This window comes from Labrus mixtus, chromosome 19 (assembly GCF_963584025.1).
Source record: "Labrus mixtus chromosome 19, fLabMix1.1, whole genome shotgun sequence".
Lineage (NCBI taxonomy): Eukaryota > Metazoa > Chordata > Actinopteri > Labriformes > Labridae > Labrus > Labrus mixtus.
This window is the reverse complement of record NC_083630.1, coordinates 18,522,322-18,538,932: the sequence shown is the minus strand read 5'-3', so window position 1 is coordinate 18,538,932 and position 16,611 is coordinate 18,522,322. Positions and strand designations below refer to the sequence as shown.

The 16,611-nt window shown below is 41.7% G+C and overlaps 2 protein-coding genes across 2 annotated transcripts; one reads left to right on the top strand and one right to left on the bottom strand.

Annotated features, from left to right (window-relative positions):
* Positions 1–9,371, top strand: si:ch73-173p19.1 (uncharacterized). The gene is made up of 17 exons (XM_061064957.1): positions 1–149; positions 1,193–1,299; positions 1,436–1,575; positions 1,716–1,825; positions 1,941–2,099; positions 2,188–2,638; positions 3,246–3,347; positions 4,037–4,127; positions 4,351–4,574; positions 4,677–4,919; positions 5,051–5,149; positions 5,353–5,546; positions 5,642–5,816; positions 6,315–6,471; positions 6,568–6,721; positions 7,228–7,339; positions 7,754–9,371. Exons 1-17 carry the CDS (start codon positions 129–131, stop codon positions 7,927–7,929), a joined length of 2,715 nt encoding a protein of 904 aa, XP_060920940.1. The 5' UTR covers positions 1–128; the 3' UTR covers positions 7,930–9,371.
* A 2-nt stretch (positions 9,372–9,373) lies between these two features.
* abcf2b (ATP-binding cassette, sub-family F (GCN20), member 2b) lies at positions 9,374–15,399 on the bottom strand. Its single transcript, XM_061064958.1, has 15 exons — positions 15,285–15,399; positions 13,722–13,872; positions 13,322–13,534; positions 12,927–13,109; positions 12,481–12,652; positions 12,173–12,268; positions 11,977–12,079; positions 11,721–11,816; positions 11,173–11,292; positions 10,924–11,013; positions 10,718–10,828; positions 10,569–10,631; positions 10,340–10,468; positions 10,053–10,256; positions 9,374–9,944 (listed from the first exon to the last, which is right to left on the bottom strand). The coding sequence occupies exons 2-15, from the start codon at positions 13,858–13,860 to the stop codon at positions 9,828–9,830; spliced, it is 1,836 nt and encodes a 611-aa protein (XP_060920941.1). The 5' UTR covers positions 13,861–13,872; positions 15,285–15,399; the 3' UTR covers positions 9,374–9,827.
* Positions 15,400–16,611: the final 1,212 nt, after the last annotated feature.

Here is a 16,611-nt window from a genome sequence, read left to right as displayed (position 1 = left end):
GTCAATCAACAAGTCAACGGGGGGAGAGGTCAGTTTCGCTAGCAAAGCAGGCTGCCCACTGGACCTGCAAGTCAAACAAAAGTTGCTCCGTAAATTGTAGTCCCGCTGTGATTTGTTGAAACGACGACATGAGTTCTTCTTCCACTCCGGTAAGCTGCGACTCACCGCGCTGAAACCTGTTCACCTGTTAGCTCGTTAGCTAGCATCGCTTTAGCCTCGACGTCGTTTTCATGCAGCTAATGTTAGCCTTCATGCTAACGTTGTTTGTTGACAGTCCTGCTGCACTGAAAGCATAACAACAAACCCACTTAGTCTCATCTGTTATCCGTTATGTAGCTTTGATTTACTTAAATACTGTGTATATATGCGTGTTTAAAAACTAACATTTAAAAATAGTGAAATCTGTTGTGCATATTAATTAAATATTATAAATGACAAACAGTAAAAGGATAAAGCTCTTCCACTACCAAACTAGGTTATTACAATGTAAAAATTGGTATATTGAATTAGATTTTGATTGATTGATTGATTGATTCAATTTATTTCAGACATATCAAAATAAAATCAAACATATCAAAAATACAAAACAAAATGAAAAGCACGAAAATACAATAAACAAAAAACAATGTTTAAATTATTTCACAAAAAAAGAAAATTACATATATTCAATTGATATGCCTGAAAAGGAGTAGGAAGAAGTATAAAACTTATTTAATCCTACCCCTTTTCCACAGCTCAATAATTAACATTTATTAAATTAAATTCCTGTGTTCCTTATAATCTCTCTATATATACAATCTGTCTATATACAATTTGCTATACTATTATTACTATTATTATTATTATTATTATTATTTATATATATTTTTTCCTTCTTAAAGCTCTCCCTCATCCCTGTACCTTTTGAAAATCATTGCTTTGTACATGTTTTTAAACTGGATCATGTTTGGACAATGCTTTAGCTCCGTGCTAATGCAACAATTAAATATTCACAACAAAACCCAATGAATCCATTATAAAACTTTTTTTTTAAGAGTTAGAATAGAGATGAATTTAATGAAAAAGGACAGAGCACACTCATTTTTAAATGTACATTATTATTACATTATGATTCAGACAATTTGAGCCGTTTGTACAATGGTAGAACAGTAAAGAGTTATATTGATGCCTGTTGGATTGCCTTGTTTTACAGACGATTGGGGAGTTGTTCCTGATCCTCGGTGAGATGGGTTTCACGGAGGATCAGATCCAGGCCGCTGTGCAGGCGGGGCATTTTTCTGTGTCAGATGCAGCAGAGTGGTGAGTTGTATCTACCTTTTTCTTAAGTCAAATAGAGTGAGCATTCATAAAACACCAATATAATTTCCCTTCAGTTTCTTAAAAAGCCACTTCTTACTGTAAATAACATCCTAGTCCTTCTGTCATGTGTTTTTAGGCTCTTACAGGGTCAGTATCCGCGGCACAGGTTGGTCAAGCAGACGTCACAGCCAGCTGACACAGCATTTTCTGCTTTCAACCTGCCCAAAGAAGCGGCGAGCACCTCTGAGACACCCACATCTCCTTCTGACAGCAGAGGTACGACATCAAGCAGCACATATATATAAATTATCATTGTAACATCTTGTTCGTTTTGTTGTTTTTGGGGCGGATTTTACCGTCAACAACATCTTCTTCATTGGTGCTGAGGCCATCACATTCATGTAATCTTTCCCCAGAACCTCTGCCAGTGGAGTCCCGCATCAAACAGGACAAGAGTGACTTTGAAGAACAGCAGAGGCATCGTGTCGCTCAGGAGGCCAGAGCAGAGAGAAGGCAAAAGAAACAGGTGAGCAGTGCTGAAAGGGCACTTTTATTTTTATCACACAGATAATTAAATCTTTCTTCTTCATGCGTCTGGAGAAATGTCAGAACATCTTGTCTTACTTTTGTTTGTCTGCCAGGAGCGGGAGTTGGTGTTAAAGCGGATAGCTGAGGATCGGAGGAGCCTGCAGCAGAAACTCGATACCAGCGCTGCCGCAGAGACTTCTCCTCCCAGCGGTCAAGGGCAGAAGCTTGGAGGAGCAGTGCAGACTAATGTGGACAACAACTGCGTCCTAATGGTGAAGACTTAATGTATTGTGTGACAGTTGATACAGTCTTTCTACAGAATTGCACTTTTTTTTTTAAACCTCATGTTTTCTTCTGTAGATTCGGCTACCATCCGGGGAGTCCATGCGTGAACGCTTCCCAGCTGATGCTCCCCTTCGCAGCGTTGTGGAGCACATCACCGGGCGTCACCCCACCCTCCCCACCTTTTCTCTCCTCCAGGGTTTCCCACGGAAACGCTTTGGGGAGGCAGAGCTGGCATGTTCATTGCGCTCTCTTGGCCTCACACCCAACGCTGCACTTTGCATTCAGACCACTCCTCCAGAGACACCCCAGGATGCACAAAGTCCTGCAGAGCCTCCAGCAGTGGCACAGATCGAACCACCTCCGTGCGTTGTGACCCCTCAGCCACAGGTCCCCGTCATGGAGGGGCCTGAAAGGCCGGACTTTGTTCCGCCTCCTCCATTACCAAACCAGCTGTGGGAGGAGGCAGTGAACTATGCAGGGATACCTGGAGTCGGTCCATCTCTGTCTGGGCCATCTCACATCTGGGGTAAGGATTTGTGTTGTTTTGTTAGTGGTGGGGGTGTAAATGAATCATTCTCTGCACAAATTACTGACAGATGTTGACCAATGACAATTTCCCTGGGGACAAACAACTTAATGAAAAAAAAAATGCAAGATTTACATTTCTAGTCCTGCAACAATTGTCCAGCTTTGATCTTTCTCTCTGGAGCCGTCCTCCATGCTGGCAGTGAAGCACTGTGTGCATTGTTTTTATTTAGCCTTTCTGCGCTCCCCCCTTTCATACCTCGAGGACCCACCTAGGGGCCCTGCCCTGCAGCCCACCAGTTTGAGAATCAGTGACTTATTAAAAAGGCAGTTTAAGTTATATTATATTTAGTTTAGTCATAAGTTTTCAATCTTTAGCTTCCATCCACAATCAGTTTACTGAAAATTCAAACGTTAGAGTTTCAAGCTGGGAGAAAAGTGTAATGTATGCATCACCTCACAATGGTTATGGAGAAAATGAATGGGATTTTAACTTTTTAAATACCTCCTCCTACTTTTTAACTCTACAAGCTTAGGTAGTTAACATTATTCACATTATTTAAAAAGCTGTCTCTTCTTCAAGTAACAGTCCTGGTGCTGTTTAACAGGGCGAGGCCAGAGGTTGGTTCCTGGTGATGCAGAGGACGTGGCTGGCATCGTGGGTGACGAGGAACCAGAAGCAGAGGATGAACCACCCTACATGCTTAACGGTACAGCTCCCCTGGGTCTAGCGTTGTTGCTGACACCTCATCCCTTTTTTTGACCGACATTTTGTTTGGCCCTCCCCTCTTTCGGCCTCGACGTGTCTCCGTTTGTTCATGCACGTAGAGCTTTTTGTTCTCCCACGCTAGAAACAGATGACCCGGCTTCTCTCTTTCAGCTGTGCTTCAGTTCCATTCTCTCATGTATGCTTTGCAGTAGACTGACTGGCTGCTAATGAGTGCTGCATATAAGAAAGATTAGGATTAGGAAATATGTAGGTGAATGCCCCTTTCTGACAAACATATTGCGCACAGGGTCTGAACTGATTAGCCTCGACAACTGAGTTCTCCGAGCGCTTGCAGCCGCTCAGCAAATCAGACGCAGCCTTTCAGAGCATGTGGTTCAGAAATAGTATTCTGAATGTGTGCCAGACCACAGACAGTCAAAAGAGCTGAATCACAGTCGAACCCTGTGAGAGGAGAATCAGAGATCCAGGACCAAAGATGCTGATTAGAGGTGTGGGATTTAAAAAGTGTTGTTTTTTTTGTTTTTTTTTTAAATATAAAGATTAGAAAAGGTGTTTTAATTTTAAACAGCTGTGTGAGTTAAATATGATCTAGTTTTTTAAATATCTTTGATTTTCTGCTTATCAGAATATGTTCATGGTTTACAGTTCTCACTTGTGTAATCTTCGCAGGAATGCCGAGGCTGCCTTTCTTTCCAGAGAACAGGTTCCGTGGAGAGTTTGAGCCGAGGCACCACTGGCCAGAGCAAGGCAATCGACTCAGGTAGGTGCCCGGACAGACACCAGGCACTGATATAATCGGAGACCTACAATGCACACATTTTGAAACAACTTTATAGATATTTTATAAGTGTTTAAAATATTTGCAGCAGTTAACTGATAGCAATAAACAGTAGAACGAGGAGTAGAGGCCCCATTTTGTCCAGCATGCTATAGAGCCTGTGAAGATGTGACATGTTAAGGACCGTTGTGTTTGTGTGTTTCAGGGAGGCTCCAGAAGAGGACCCAGCTGAGCCTGAAGATGCGGGAGGACGGGTGGCTCCTGGGGCTGCAGGTCTGGCTGCAGTGGAGCGTCTGCAGAGAGCTGCTCAGCAAGAGGACCCCCGTGCCTCCCAGGGACAACCATCACCCCCTAAAAAACCATTCAGGACACCCAGCGTGCCGTCCCTATGTGCCTTGGCCACCCGTGCCACTGTCCACCTCATGACTGGTAAGAGACAGAGTACAATATTCAGTAGTAGAGTCACTGATTTCTCAGGAAATACGTGTTCATTGCTTTGTTTACTCACTGTTGTCATCTGTCATCTGTCAGCTCCCAGCATGCAGTACAGCAGCAGTCTGGCAGGCCTCACCCCGGAGCTCGCAGAGCTTCTGCTCAACCACATGTCCCGTGAGAGGCTCCTGCGTCCACGCACCCTGGAGCTCTTCTTCGGCTGCCCGTTGCAGAAGTTTGTCCTAAACTGCTACCCTTACTCCACCAATGAGCTCCTGCGGCAGTTACGCGCCTTCACAGCACTGAAGCACCTCAGCCTGGTCAACTCACCTCTCATCACAGGTACACACAATTTCAGCCCAGAGTGGAGTTTAGAATCATTTCATATGAACACATATTTATTCACTGTAATCAACTATTGTTCAGTTTCTTTGTTTGAATTCATTAAAATCCCCTGATTTTGATTCTTACAGACTCTGGACTTTCAATCCTGTCCAGCCTGGTCAAACTCCAGTACCTCAACCTGGCCTCCTGTAGCAAACTCACTGACTCCTGTCTGCAGCAAATCACAGGTTGGGCTTATGAGAAACCCAATTTCAAACAAGAATCAGGCTGTTATAATGGAGAATATTAGGTTATGTAACACCACTTTATAGGAATTTACAATTACGTGCAGGAACGCCAGATCCCAACATAAGCTGCTCTGTTTCAAATACGGTATTTGTTCTTTGTGTTAAAAGGATTTTCCCTTGATTAATTATTTTTTTCCTACAAGGTTTAAAGAGTCTGTGTTACCTGTCCCTGGACCAGACCAAAGTGACCGATGCCGGGATGGTACTTTATCTCCAATCGGCTCCATCCTGCCTGTCTCAGCTGAGCCTGAACCAGACGGCTGTGACCGAAGCCACACTGGCTGTCCTTCCCACCTGTGTGCCACAACTACGTCTCCTCAGCATCAAGCAGACAAAGGTACCTGCAGTTCAAACACACACCTGTAATAGCAAACATTGTTTTGGTTTTTTTGCAAATGACCTTTCTTTGTCTCGATGGGTGTTGTGTGTCAGGTAACGGACGTGTCAGCTTTGGCAGAGCTTTCCAGCCTGCAGACTCTCAACTTGGACGGGACAGGTGTGACCGAAAGCTCTCTGGAGCGCCTCGCCACCCACCCGGCCCTGTCATCCTTAAGTTTGGCAGGAATCCCCGTAGCAGATGGCAACCATGCTCTGCAGATCATCTCAGGTTCGAAAAAGGGAAAAGAACAATGCATGCACAGAGATGCAGAAATCCTTAACTTGGGTGGAAGTATGGAAAGTTGTGTCAGGAAATGGGGTAAAAGTAGATGTTGTTTTCCAGCTTCAAAGACATATTAAAAGTGCAGGCTCTGAAATGTACTTGCAAAGAAAGCCTAAAAGGTGTTTTATGAATATTAAGACAAGATACTACTGGTGCAACAGATCACAAATCTCATGGTTCTGATCAGATCACAGATTTTGATCACAGATCATTTATCAGATAAGCACAAAAAAATGGTATTTGTACTCATCAGTGAGCCATGAAACAGTGCATTTTAACAGCACTACAAATCACAAAAAATAAAATCTCCTGCTGTGAGGGAAATTTGTGAACATGCAACTCGGGAAAAATTCCATGGCATCATGTCCTTGAATTGATTAGAAGTTTTCAGGAGTGCATGTGTGTGAAAAATACTTACGAGAGGTTTTCTGTTTTCTCTCCCAGGTCTACGGTTGATTCAGCTGACCCTGCCCGGACGACACTCTGTGACAGACAGTGGTTTGTCTTTCCTCTCCAGACTTGGTCTGTTGTCAGAGCTGGACCTGACAGACTACACACAGGTCACAGACCAGGGAGTCACCCATCTCTCCACCATGAACAGGTAGGTCCAGCCCTTTGTAGTTGTCCCCTCATTGTTTTTGTTTTTGTATGACTACAGCAGGCATATTCACAGGAGTGCTGTGTTTACTTTGTGTAGGTTGAAGAAGCTGTCACTCAGCAACACTCAGGTGACAGACACAGGGCTTCCCTCTCTGCGCGGCCTGCAGGACCTGCAGGAGCTCTGTTTGGACCGGACAGCGGTCACCAGCCGAGGGGTGGCCGAACTCATCGTCTGTCTGCCACACCTCCAGGTGATTTTATCGGTTACTTTTGTGTTTTTTCTACATCTGCATATTGCCCTGGGAAAACTTAGCTTAAGAAATTAAGTTGTCTGTCGTATTCCCTTTGAACCCTGCTGCAGATCAAACCAAGCTACAGAACTCTATAGTTAATGGTTCAAAGTTGTAAGCCCTTTTTTTCAAATCCATTAACATGATAATGTGATAAGCCAGGCTAAAATGTGGGGCTCAGAAAGGGGATAGTTATTTATTTATTTATCATGCAACATATTTTTCTGTAATGTGTAAAGAGGATTCGTTTGTTATTGATTCTTGATAGGCAGATTTTTTCAGTGTTTATGGATGAGAATTGTTTCCAGATCAGCTGCTTTGATGTTAATATGAATGCTTCAGGACTTTTCAGTTTAGCGTCACATTTGCAGAAAGGTTGATTGTTGTGTTATTAAACGTATACTTTCTGACATGATCTTATTTTGTATGCCTTTCAATAAGCTGACGTTGTGTTTCCTGTTCTGTAGGTGTTGGGGCTGGCCAGCACTCAGGTGGGAGACACAGTAGTGAGGCGAGGTCTGATCCGCTGCAATCACCTTGTGAAGCTTAACCTCAGTCGCACGCGGATCACAGACCACGGTAAGGTCCGACTCTGATGCAGGGCTGTCCGGGTGAAGTTATTTCTCCTGTGTGGTTGAATAGCACTACACTCAGCACTTTTTGCTCTCTTACTCGTTTCAATAAGCTGGCTCACTCCTTTCATTCGGAGTCATTTTATGGCGTTATTTGAGGTAGGGGAGAGTAGAATGACATGCTAGAAAGGAGCCGGAAGTCGGAGTCAAATCTGGGCCACTTTAAGGACTTAAGCCTCGGTACATGGGGCGTGCAACATTTAACAGTGAAACTGAAATGGAGCAGCTTCATGAAGAATAAAGATGAGAATGTAGTGTTTGATAATGGCTGCTGTTGGCTTGACAGTAGCAAAATATTGTTGTTTTCATTGCCACACTAGACTCAATATAACCTTTTCCTGGCTCTTTTTCCCCCCCTCAGGTCTGAAGTTCCTCAAACACATGCCTCTGGCTCAGGTGAACCTGGATGGAACCGGTGTGAGTCTTATCGGAATTGCAAACCTCCTCTCTTTCACCAACATCAGCAGCATTCGGGCCAGCAACACTCGCAACATTTCCCCCGATGACGTCTCGGACGAGGAGTGGGAAGCCCAGTGAGGGGTCCATACCTTGGTTTGGTCCTCATGTACTTTACCTGAACGCACCTTGGACTGCTGCGGTCCCCTTCTAGCCCCCTTGAAACGTGCTGCTGCCAGGTTACTCTAACAGCATTACTGAAACACTCCCTACCTGCTCTGTTTCAACTGCAGCTAGTGCCACTAATCGTCAATCATGCACGCTTCTCGATGAAACCTGTAACGAAAGCCTCGTGTTTTAAAAACCGGGCCAGTACCAACGTTTACATATATTTAAAATCAATATGTGTTAACCTGCATAAACTACAGAACTTTGTTTGAGGACATCTCCAACTACAGCTTTAAAGCTTTACCTGCAGCCTTAGAGGTTGGAGCTTCCTGCATTCTGCTGTCATGAACATATGAACTGACCGCCATGTAGCTTTAACTACGGCATGTTTAATCAGACTTTGAAAACTAACGGACTGCTGCGCGTACAACCTCAATAACAAATTTACTGGAAAAAAACTACGATCAAAAGCATATTTGATTTGAAGGATAAAAAGACAGATGTCTTCCATATCACATGATGATAGATTAAGTAGCAGTAAAGTTTATGTTGCCCCAGTGATAATCACCATAGTTACGGTAAATATTTGGCACCATTAATTTCTAGTTTTTATACAAGGAGCAAACACTCCTGCAGATGATGTCAGCTGCATGTAATACTCCAGAACATTTACTTTCAGCTTATGTCCGTCTGGTTTCATATCCATAAATATCAAACGCATGCTCGTCCTGCTGCCATGACTTGAGTATTTGCTCAATTTTGGATTTTTAGTCAAACTCATTATGTCAGTTTGTTTCAAATACACGGCCAGATGATTTGGTTTTGTGGAGGTGTAATGTTTTGGGAACACACCATTTAGTTTGAAATGTCTCTCACAGGTAATTAGGTAAGTTAAAACACAACTTTTGATCAGTGTATCGTTGAAACTGGCTGATTAAGAAATTACTCAAACATGATTTTGTTGATGGCGACATTGGACAAAAATTTTTCAACGTCATGGTTGCAAAATTGTGGCAATGCGTCTGTGTTTTTTTGATACCATTCACATTTGACAAGACCACAGCTTTAGTAGTACACATTTTTATAGCTTGTGATGCCACCTGTATGAATGTTTGTTCTTTTAAGTGCGTCCTGGAGATGCACTTGATGCATTATTAGCAGTTGACAGTTGTTTTAGTTATGCAAAAAACGGCCTGTTTTGTTAGTTCAGCCATTTTCAGTTACATAGAGGACTGGATGACAAGTATACAGAGAAGGTTTGCAGTCATGGGGCTCACATGCCAAAATCCAAAGCAACTCTTTTAATCATTTCAACTTTGTCCTTGTTTACAGAGATGTAAAATAGTTTATTTTCCCTAACAGTTTTTTGGAAATGAACACTATTCTTTAAGTTAATAAAGTCTTGTAAACCTAAATGTGCTGTTTTTGTTCCGTTTATTCAGACAAACCTTTATTGCATTACATTGTTAAATAAGGCAGAACTGCTCTTTTACACAAAACAAAAAAGTGTCAACTTTTAAATATATGATAATACTTAAAAGCTGCTGTTTACATGAGGGGATAAAAACAGAACATTTGGAAAAATAAAACTTTTCTGTGAAGACAGCACAATGGAATGCATTCCAAAATGCACTGAGATGCTTCAGGTGAATCAGCCAATCAGAGTGCAGCCTGAGGTGAAGGGGGGGAGAGGATGGGTTCAGCACTGTCAAACCGAGATTGTAATACAGTACAACATGTACAAGAGACGTGTCCAATGAGATGCATAAGAGATTGTTTCAGTTCTACTTGGGGTATTTCCTTGTCCTATCAGGAGCCTGCAGGACAAATCCATGATGCAAGATAAAGGAGTGACTCAGTATGATGTTTATTTAGATATCGTGCGCTTGCTTTTCAATCCTTGATTTCAAGTGCTCCTTGTATGCCAGGATGTCTCTATTCCACTTTGTGATGGTTTGATTCTCACACACCCAGATCTCTTGAGCCACCTGGAGAAAAAGAAGTGAGGATTTTTTTTAAAACTGCATCAGAGGTCTGTAGTGCCTTTTTCAACCAAATGTTTAATTACTTTAACTATTGAAGGATAAAATATATACCTGTTGGATTAGCCTGAAGTCGTGGCTAACTAGCATCACGCCACCTTCAAACTCATTGATGGCTTCTGCCAATGCATCGATAGTCTCGATATCCAAGTGATTGGTGGGCTCATCAAGGAACAACATGTGAGGGTTCTGCCAGGCCAGCCAGGCAAAACACACCCGGCACTTCTGACCATCCGACAAGTTCCTGATCGGACTGACCTGGAAGAGGAAATTCCAGGAATAATGTAAGTAAAAAAAATATCTCTGCCATTCTACATCAGGTGCAAGGACCTCAAACCTACCTGCTGTTTTCCGGTCAGCCCATAGCGGCCGATGATCTTCCTCATGTCCTCTTTTTCTTTGATGTCAGGGTAACACTTCATCATGTACTCCAGAGGAGAAAGGTCCAGCTCCAGCGTCTCAGTCAGATGCTGTTATGTGAGCACATACAAAAAGAGGTATTTAATTCAACATTTCCGTCTTAATTAAAGAAAGTGCATCGAAGTTCAGTCCACCGACTCAGTGGTTTACCTGGTGATATCTGCCAATCTTGACATGAGAATGTTTGCGGATCATGCCATCAGTGGGTAGGAGCTAAGAAGAGAAAAGAAAATGATTTATAGAAGCCTGAAGGAAACTGTGGGTTATTGTGGGATGGTGTAGAAGTATACTGTACCAACCTCTCCCATCAGCAGCTTCAGCAGTGTGGACTTCCCTGCTCCATTGGGCCCCACCAGGGCAACTCTTGTGTCCAAGTCAATACCAAACTCCAGGTTATTATAAATGGTCGGCTACAGGAAACATCGACAGATAAGTGATGATGAGAAATGAGTCTGCATTTCAATGAACAAAGCACCACCTATGCAGCAATATCAATTATACTTACTGTGTCGTCGCTGTACTTGAAGCTCACATTCTGAACCATGATAACAGGAGGAGGGATCTTCCCACAGGGATGAAAATAAAATGACAGAGTCTGTTGGAGACACAGGCAGTTATTAGTCTACAATGTATAACAGTGGGAACAAATTGTCAAATTTTGGACAGGGTCAAAAGTCTGAAACCACTGCCCGACTGTACGGCTATTGAAAGCCTGTTTTCAAAACCGTAACAGTTACCCTTATTGATAAGTTACCTTGTCATTCACGACTTTTTCAGTCAAGCCTGATGCCACCATCTTCTGCAGCGTCTTCTCTTTGCTCTGTGCCTGTCGTGCCAGCTTTGCAGAGCCGTGACCAAACCTTGCTATGTAATTCTAGAGACGAAAGGGGAGGAAAATAAACAATAAATAAAAAAAGATCACTCAAGGAAAATGAAGGTGTGTAAAATTAAAAGCCAGTAAACCATTTTGAATAAGTGAGTTTCAAGGAAATTCTTAACACATTTTTAAAATTTAATAACCCAAAATCAAGCGTTAGACTAAAAGGTCGATATAAGCTGAACAGCAGACGGCGACCTCTTCCAATAACACCCTCCATTTGGATAAGAAACAACACGTCACAAAACTACATAAAAATGGAAAACCTTCACAAAGAGTAACTGAGGATGGACTCCTCTCACAAATGTTCCAGATATGACTCGACTATATCGAGACTGGAATGATTAGTGAAGACTCTTTTTTTTGTCTGCTCTGACACAATCTATGTAGTGAACACATTCCACCACAAGGTGTCTCTGTTTTACCTTCATGTGTGTTATCTGGTCCTGCTCCCAGTTGAAGCGCTTCATCTGGTTCTCTTCCAGTTCCTCTCTGGTCTTAATATACTGGTCATAGTTACCCTAAAAGCAAAAATAGATGTGCATGGTCAGAGAGGCACAGAGAGACACATATTTAGAAACAGCCCACCCCCAGTTTCCTTATTTAGCATTATATATGGCAGAGGGCATTCAAGATACAGGAAGACCTTCCAATGGATGCTTTGCTTTGAAGTGTTCTCACCGTGTAGTATTTCAGTTTTCTCGAGTGCAGGTGGATGATGTTGGTGCATACACCGTTCAGGAAGTCTTGAGAGTGTGAGATGAGCACGAGGATTCGCTTGAACCTAACATAAAAAAAGAACAGGATTAGAGAACAAAAAAAAAAAAAAATCAACCGTTTAGACTCATTTTAGTGAGGAAGTGGGATGTCGGCTTACGTCTTCAGCTCTTCCTCCAACCACACACATGCGTCCAGATCCAAGTGGTTAGTGGGCTCATCCAGCAACAACATGAAGGGCTTGATGAACAGGGCTCTAGAAAAAAAATAGGAAAGTAATAAAGTATTAATAAACATTAAACTCATCACTGGGGTAATTTGGATTTTTTCCCTACATATTAATATTCCTTTTAATTTCACAGAAACTTCTTGTTTTTACATTGCAGGATAACTTATTACTACATATCTCTTTGTTTTAGAACTTTCAAAATCAAGCAAAGCATGTCCGATTTAATACTTGGTTTTTACCTGGCCAGAGCAACACGCATCCTCCATCCTCCACTGAAGTCCTTCAGTTTCTTATTCTGCATAGCAGCGGTGAAACCCAAACCGTGGAGGATCCGAGAGGCTCGCACCTCCGCTTTGTCTGCATCAAGCTCTTCCAGACGCTCATACAGCTCCATGAGCTTTTGACAGTCCGCTATCAGAGGAAGACAAGAGATAAGTATTGACTTCAGCTATGTTAAAGAGATGTTTCTCTCTTCTCCTTGTCTTTACTGCAAGTCCTTTTCCATAAAGAAACAATATCCATAGCATCCTGTTCGTGCATGTGTGTGTATTTTAGCATGTCTCATCTAAGTGGATATCTTTTTAATCTTATCTCAAACTAGGCATGATTCCCTTGACTTATTTCAGATTTCTGTTAGTTGCCTCTCTACTGTTCTCCCATTGTACATCACGGGTAACTAACTTACAGTCCTCATGGGCAAGTCTCTCCGCCTCCTTCTCCAGCATTATTCTCTCCTCATCCACATCCATGACACACTGCAGGGCGGTCTTCTCGCTTGGGGACATCTCCCGGGTCAAGTGGTAAATGTCGATGTGCTCCGGAATGGGGATCTCACGATGCCCGATAGCAGACAAAAGCATGGATTTTCCTGGCAGATTTAAGTAGATGAGAAATGTAATATATTTTCTTATCGTAGTATTACAATTTTTTTTTACTTTTGGTAAATTGTTTAAATTAGCAAAGTAAAACATTTTGAGACGGGTAGGAGTAAACAAGTTCCCAAAACAGTACAGGGAAAACTCAATGAGATACTGGGAGTTGTACAAGCCACTGAGTAGCAACATGTGCCAAAGAGTTTACCTGTGCCATTTAGGCCAATGAGTCCATAACGTCTGCCTGAGTTAAGCTCCAGGCTGGTGTCAGCTAGAAGCTCTTGGCCATGGAAGGTGAGCGACAGGCTGGCAATGTGAACATCAGTGCTGTTGGGGTGTGAGGCCAAAACACCAGTCACTGCCCGTGCCTCGGTCTTTGCCAGCTCAAATTCATCCAGCTCCTTTGTCAAACTGACAATGCCTGTAAAAACAAAACACCTGTTGACTTCTTTGCTTTAATTTAAAGAAAGACACATTCAAGTGTAGTACTTTCACGAGAAACATACACAAGTGAAGTTTATGACAAAATTGAACAATTTAATCTTACAGGCAAAGTAAATCATACCCAAGTTTATAAAATAAAGACAAAAAAAACATTCATTCCTTACCATTGCTCTCTGCTCCATTGCTCTGGGTCTCTGGTTGGTCACCATCTTCATTTCCTTCATCAGTTTTCTTGGTACGCTGACGAGCTTTCGCAGCCTCCTTCTTCTTCGCTGCCTTCTTCTTGGCTAAGTCGGATGGCATGGTTGTGTGGAGCTGTTTTAAACGCAGGAAATAGAGAAAGAGGCCGACATAAACAAAAAATATTAGTCACCATATTAGGGCTGGGAAATATATCGAGTTTTTAAGATATATTGATATATATTTTCAAACAAGATATAGGGTAAGAGAATATCGTTAATATCGATATAGTTTAAGTTGCATTAAAATAACATTATAGAGGTGCCAGGTCACCTTTTTCTCATCTCACTGATGATGAGTGACTGTCTCTCTTAACCCTGCTCCTCCTCTCTCTTATATTGTATTTAAGGGACATTTTTATTTTATAATATGACTTTCTAAATTCACAAACAGGTAGTTTATTTTATGTGTTTTCACTGTTAATAAAATACATAGAGTATCGCCATTCAGCTAAACAATATCTAGATGTGAGTTTTGATCCGTATCGCCCAGCCCTAACACCACATGTCTAAAGAAAATCACTATGTCCAGATTCTCAGCTGGTCCTGACACTCATGCCGTCTTTGGAATACCTTCTTAAACATGATCAGATTATGATTATAATGGTTGATCCAATCACTTACAGAACCTGGCGAGAGAAGCAGATTAACCGGTGTCAAAATATGCCGGTGTTACGCCGAGAATTGAACCCACCTCGCAGGACAATGCAAAGTATGGCAGACACAATTTCCACCTTGCCGAATTTCTCTATCCACCCCTTAAATGTCCTCTACCGAGTCTACATAAACAATAAGGACACTTAACTTATTGAATTAATAAATTATAAACTTCGCATACTTTGTCATCACCGATTGTGCCACCGGAAAGAAAGATAACACCATTTTTTTGGAAGGGATGCATTTCTCGGTATAACACCGGTGTTTAAAATCAAGGATGTAACGTCAAGGTTCGGATGTTTTTTTTTTTTAATTTTAGACTCACGTTTGAAAGAAAAGGCCTAATGTGGTGAACGATTGGGGCCTAAAGAGCTGTGGTGATGGTGCTAACCAAGAATCGGTCCCTTCAGTACCACCTGCTTGCACGTTGAGCTCTTAACGCTGCTAGCCCCGCTGATGCTAACGGCAGCTGATGCCGCCAATATCATCGGCAGATTTATCATTTCACAGTGAATAACCTAAGGGTGATACCGTATCTATCGCATTGGTTTGTTAAGAAAAAGTGCCACACAGAAGAGGATCATCTTATATATATATTGATAACGCTGCCGCTGCTGGGCTAACAACGGAACTTGAGCTGACAGGCCTGAGTCGCCAATGCTAATGCTAACGCTAACGTGACGCAAGGCCCGACCGGCTAACACGAAGGTCTGAAAACGTGTAAATCGACCGTTCGTGAGTTTTGTTCAAGCCTACGTTTGTTTGAACAGAGTTTTTGTTGTGTTGTCTAAATGTGTCGTAGTTGTCAAAACCCGTTAATTCGTATCTCACCTGGATAAGGAATCACTGGTTTCGGGAGCACACCGACGTCTCGTGTCCACTTTTTCGCCGGGTGGATGTAGCCGCACGCCGAACCGCCAGACTGCCCATATATGGTAAAAGAGGGCGTGGAGCTTCAATGTACCCGCCCCCTTTCTTTCCGTGAGACTGCAGTATTGCTGCGTTCAACTGCTCCTCGGATGCTCCTACTTGATTTTTTCTGACTCCATTTTGTTAATAATGTGAATCCTGAAAATGAATGTTTTGTATTTAATGGCTCAAATGTAACCGAGGACTCCACGGAACCATTACACACAATACATTTCAAATAAGCCATCATCTTGGCTGTCTACTCGCCGTTATATTGTATAGTTTCTGCTTATAATATGTCTACACTCATACACTTTAACTTATGTCAATACTGTCCATTTACAACTCTGTTTTTGCACATTTACATTTAATCTTCCATATTTAATCTTCCTATTTAAGACTAGTAATGCTTAGTTAAATACTGGTTGTATATATTCACATTCTTAGTTTTTATATCTTTTAGTACTTATTTACTTTGTATTAAATATTATATTATGTTTAGATTTGCTAACATTGTGTTTTTTACTCATATTGTGTGTTTGGATAACCTGCTGCTGTAACGCCACAATTTCCCAGTTTGGGATCAATAAAGTAATTTTATTATATTCTATTCTATTCTATTTACATGCAGAGCGCAAACTAATGCTAAGATTTCAGAATAGAATAGAATAGAATAGACGTTTATTGCCATTTGCACAGGTACAGGACAGTACAGGTACATTGGAATTCTTGTGCGTTTCTCCCTGAGTCAGCTGCTACAAAAAAAGTTAAAATTATATATAAAATAGACTAGCATTGTAAGAAAAAAAGAGTAGAAAAGTACAAGTAAAAATACATAAGTTGTAGTAACAGCTAAGTGATTTAAAATAAACTGTACAGAAGTTATACACTGTATTAAAGCAAAGATATAATACAAAAAAAATAACAAGGGGAACACTGTACAATGAAATGAAAATATAAATACGTTTTCTTATTGCACTTATTATCTCTTATTGCACCTGAGGTTATTGCACACATAGGCTTATAGGCTAGTAGGCTAATCTTACTTTGAGCTGCAATCATGGTGAATAAAATAATAATATAAGTTAAGTGAACTCTTCTAGAAGATTAACAACCATAGAGTGTAAATACTAAGGTACCAAGTTGCATCCCAATGGATTTCTGAGATCATCCTGACGTAGGGCTGGGTGATATGGACCAAAACTAATATCTCAATATTTTTTCGCTGAATGCAGATACTCGATATATA

What these genes read in the sequence shown, in the direction of transcription:
- si:ch73-173p19.1 (XM_061064957.1), top strand. Translation starts at nt 129, where the DNA reads ATGAGTTCTTCTTCCACTCCG. An exon ending in TGGGCCATCTCACATCTGGG is followed by an intron (nt 2,639 to 3,245) that starts GTAAGGATTTGT and finishes GCTGTTTAACAG; the next exon opens with GGCGAGGCCAGAGGTTGGTT. An exon ending in CAACTCACCTCTCATCACAG is followed by an intron (nt 4,920 to 5,050) that starts GTACACACAATT and finishes TGATTCTTACAG; the next exon opens with ACTCTGGACTTTCAATCCTG.
- abcf2b (XM_061064958.1), bottom strand. Translation starts at nt 13,860, where the DNA reads ATGCCATCCGACTTAGCCAAGAAGAAGGCAGCGAAGAAGAAGGAGGCT. An exon ending in GAAAACTGAAATACTACACG is followed by an intron (nt 11,817 to 11,976) that starts GTGAGAACACTT and finishes TTTTGCTTTTAG; the next exon opens with GGTAACTATGACCAGTATAT. An exon ending in TGAAGCTGCTGATGGGAGAG is followed by an intron (nt 10,632 to 10,717) that starts GTTGGTACAGTA and finishes TTCTCTTCTTAG; the next exon opens with CTCCTACCCACTGATGGCAT.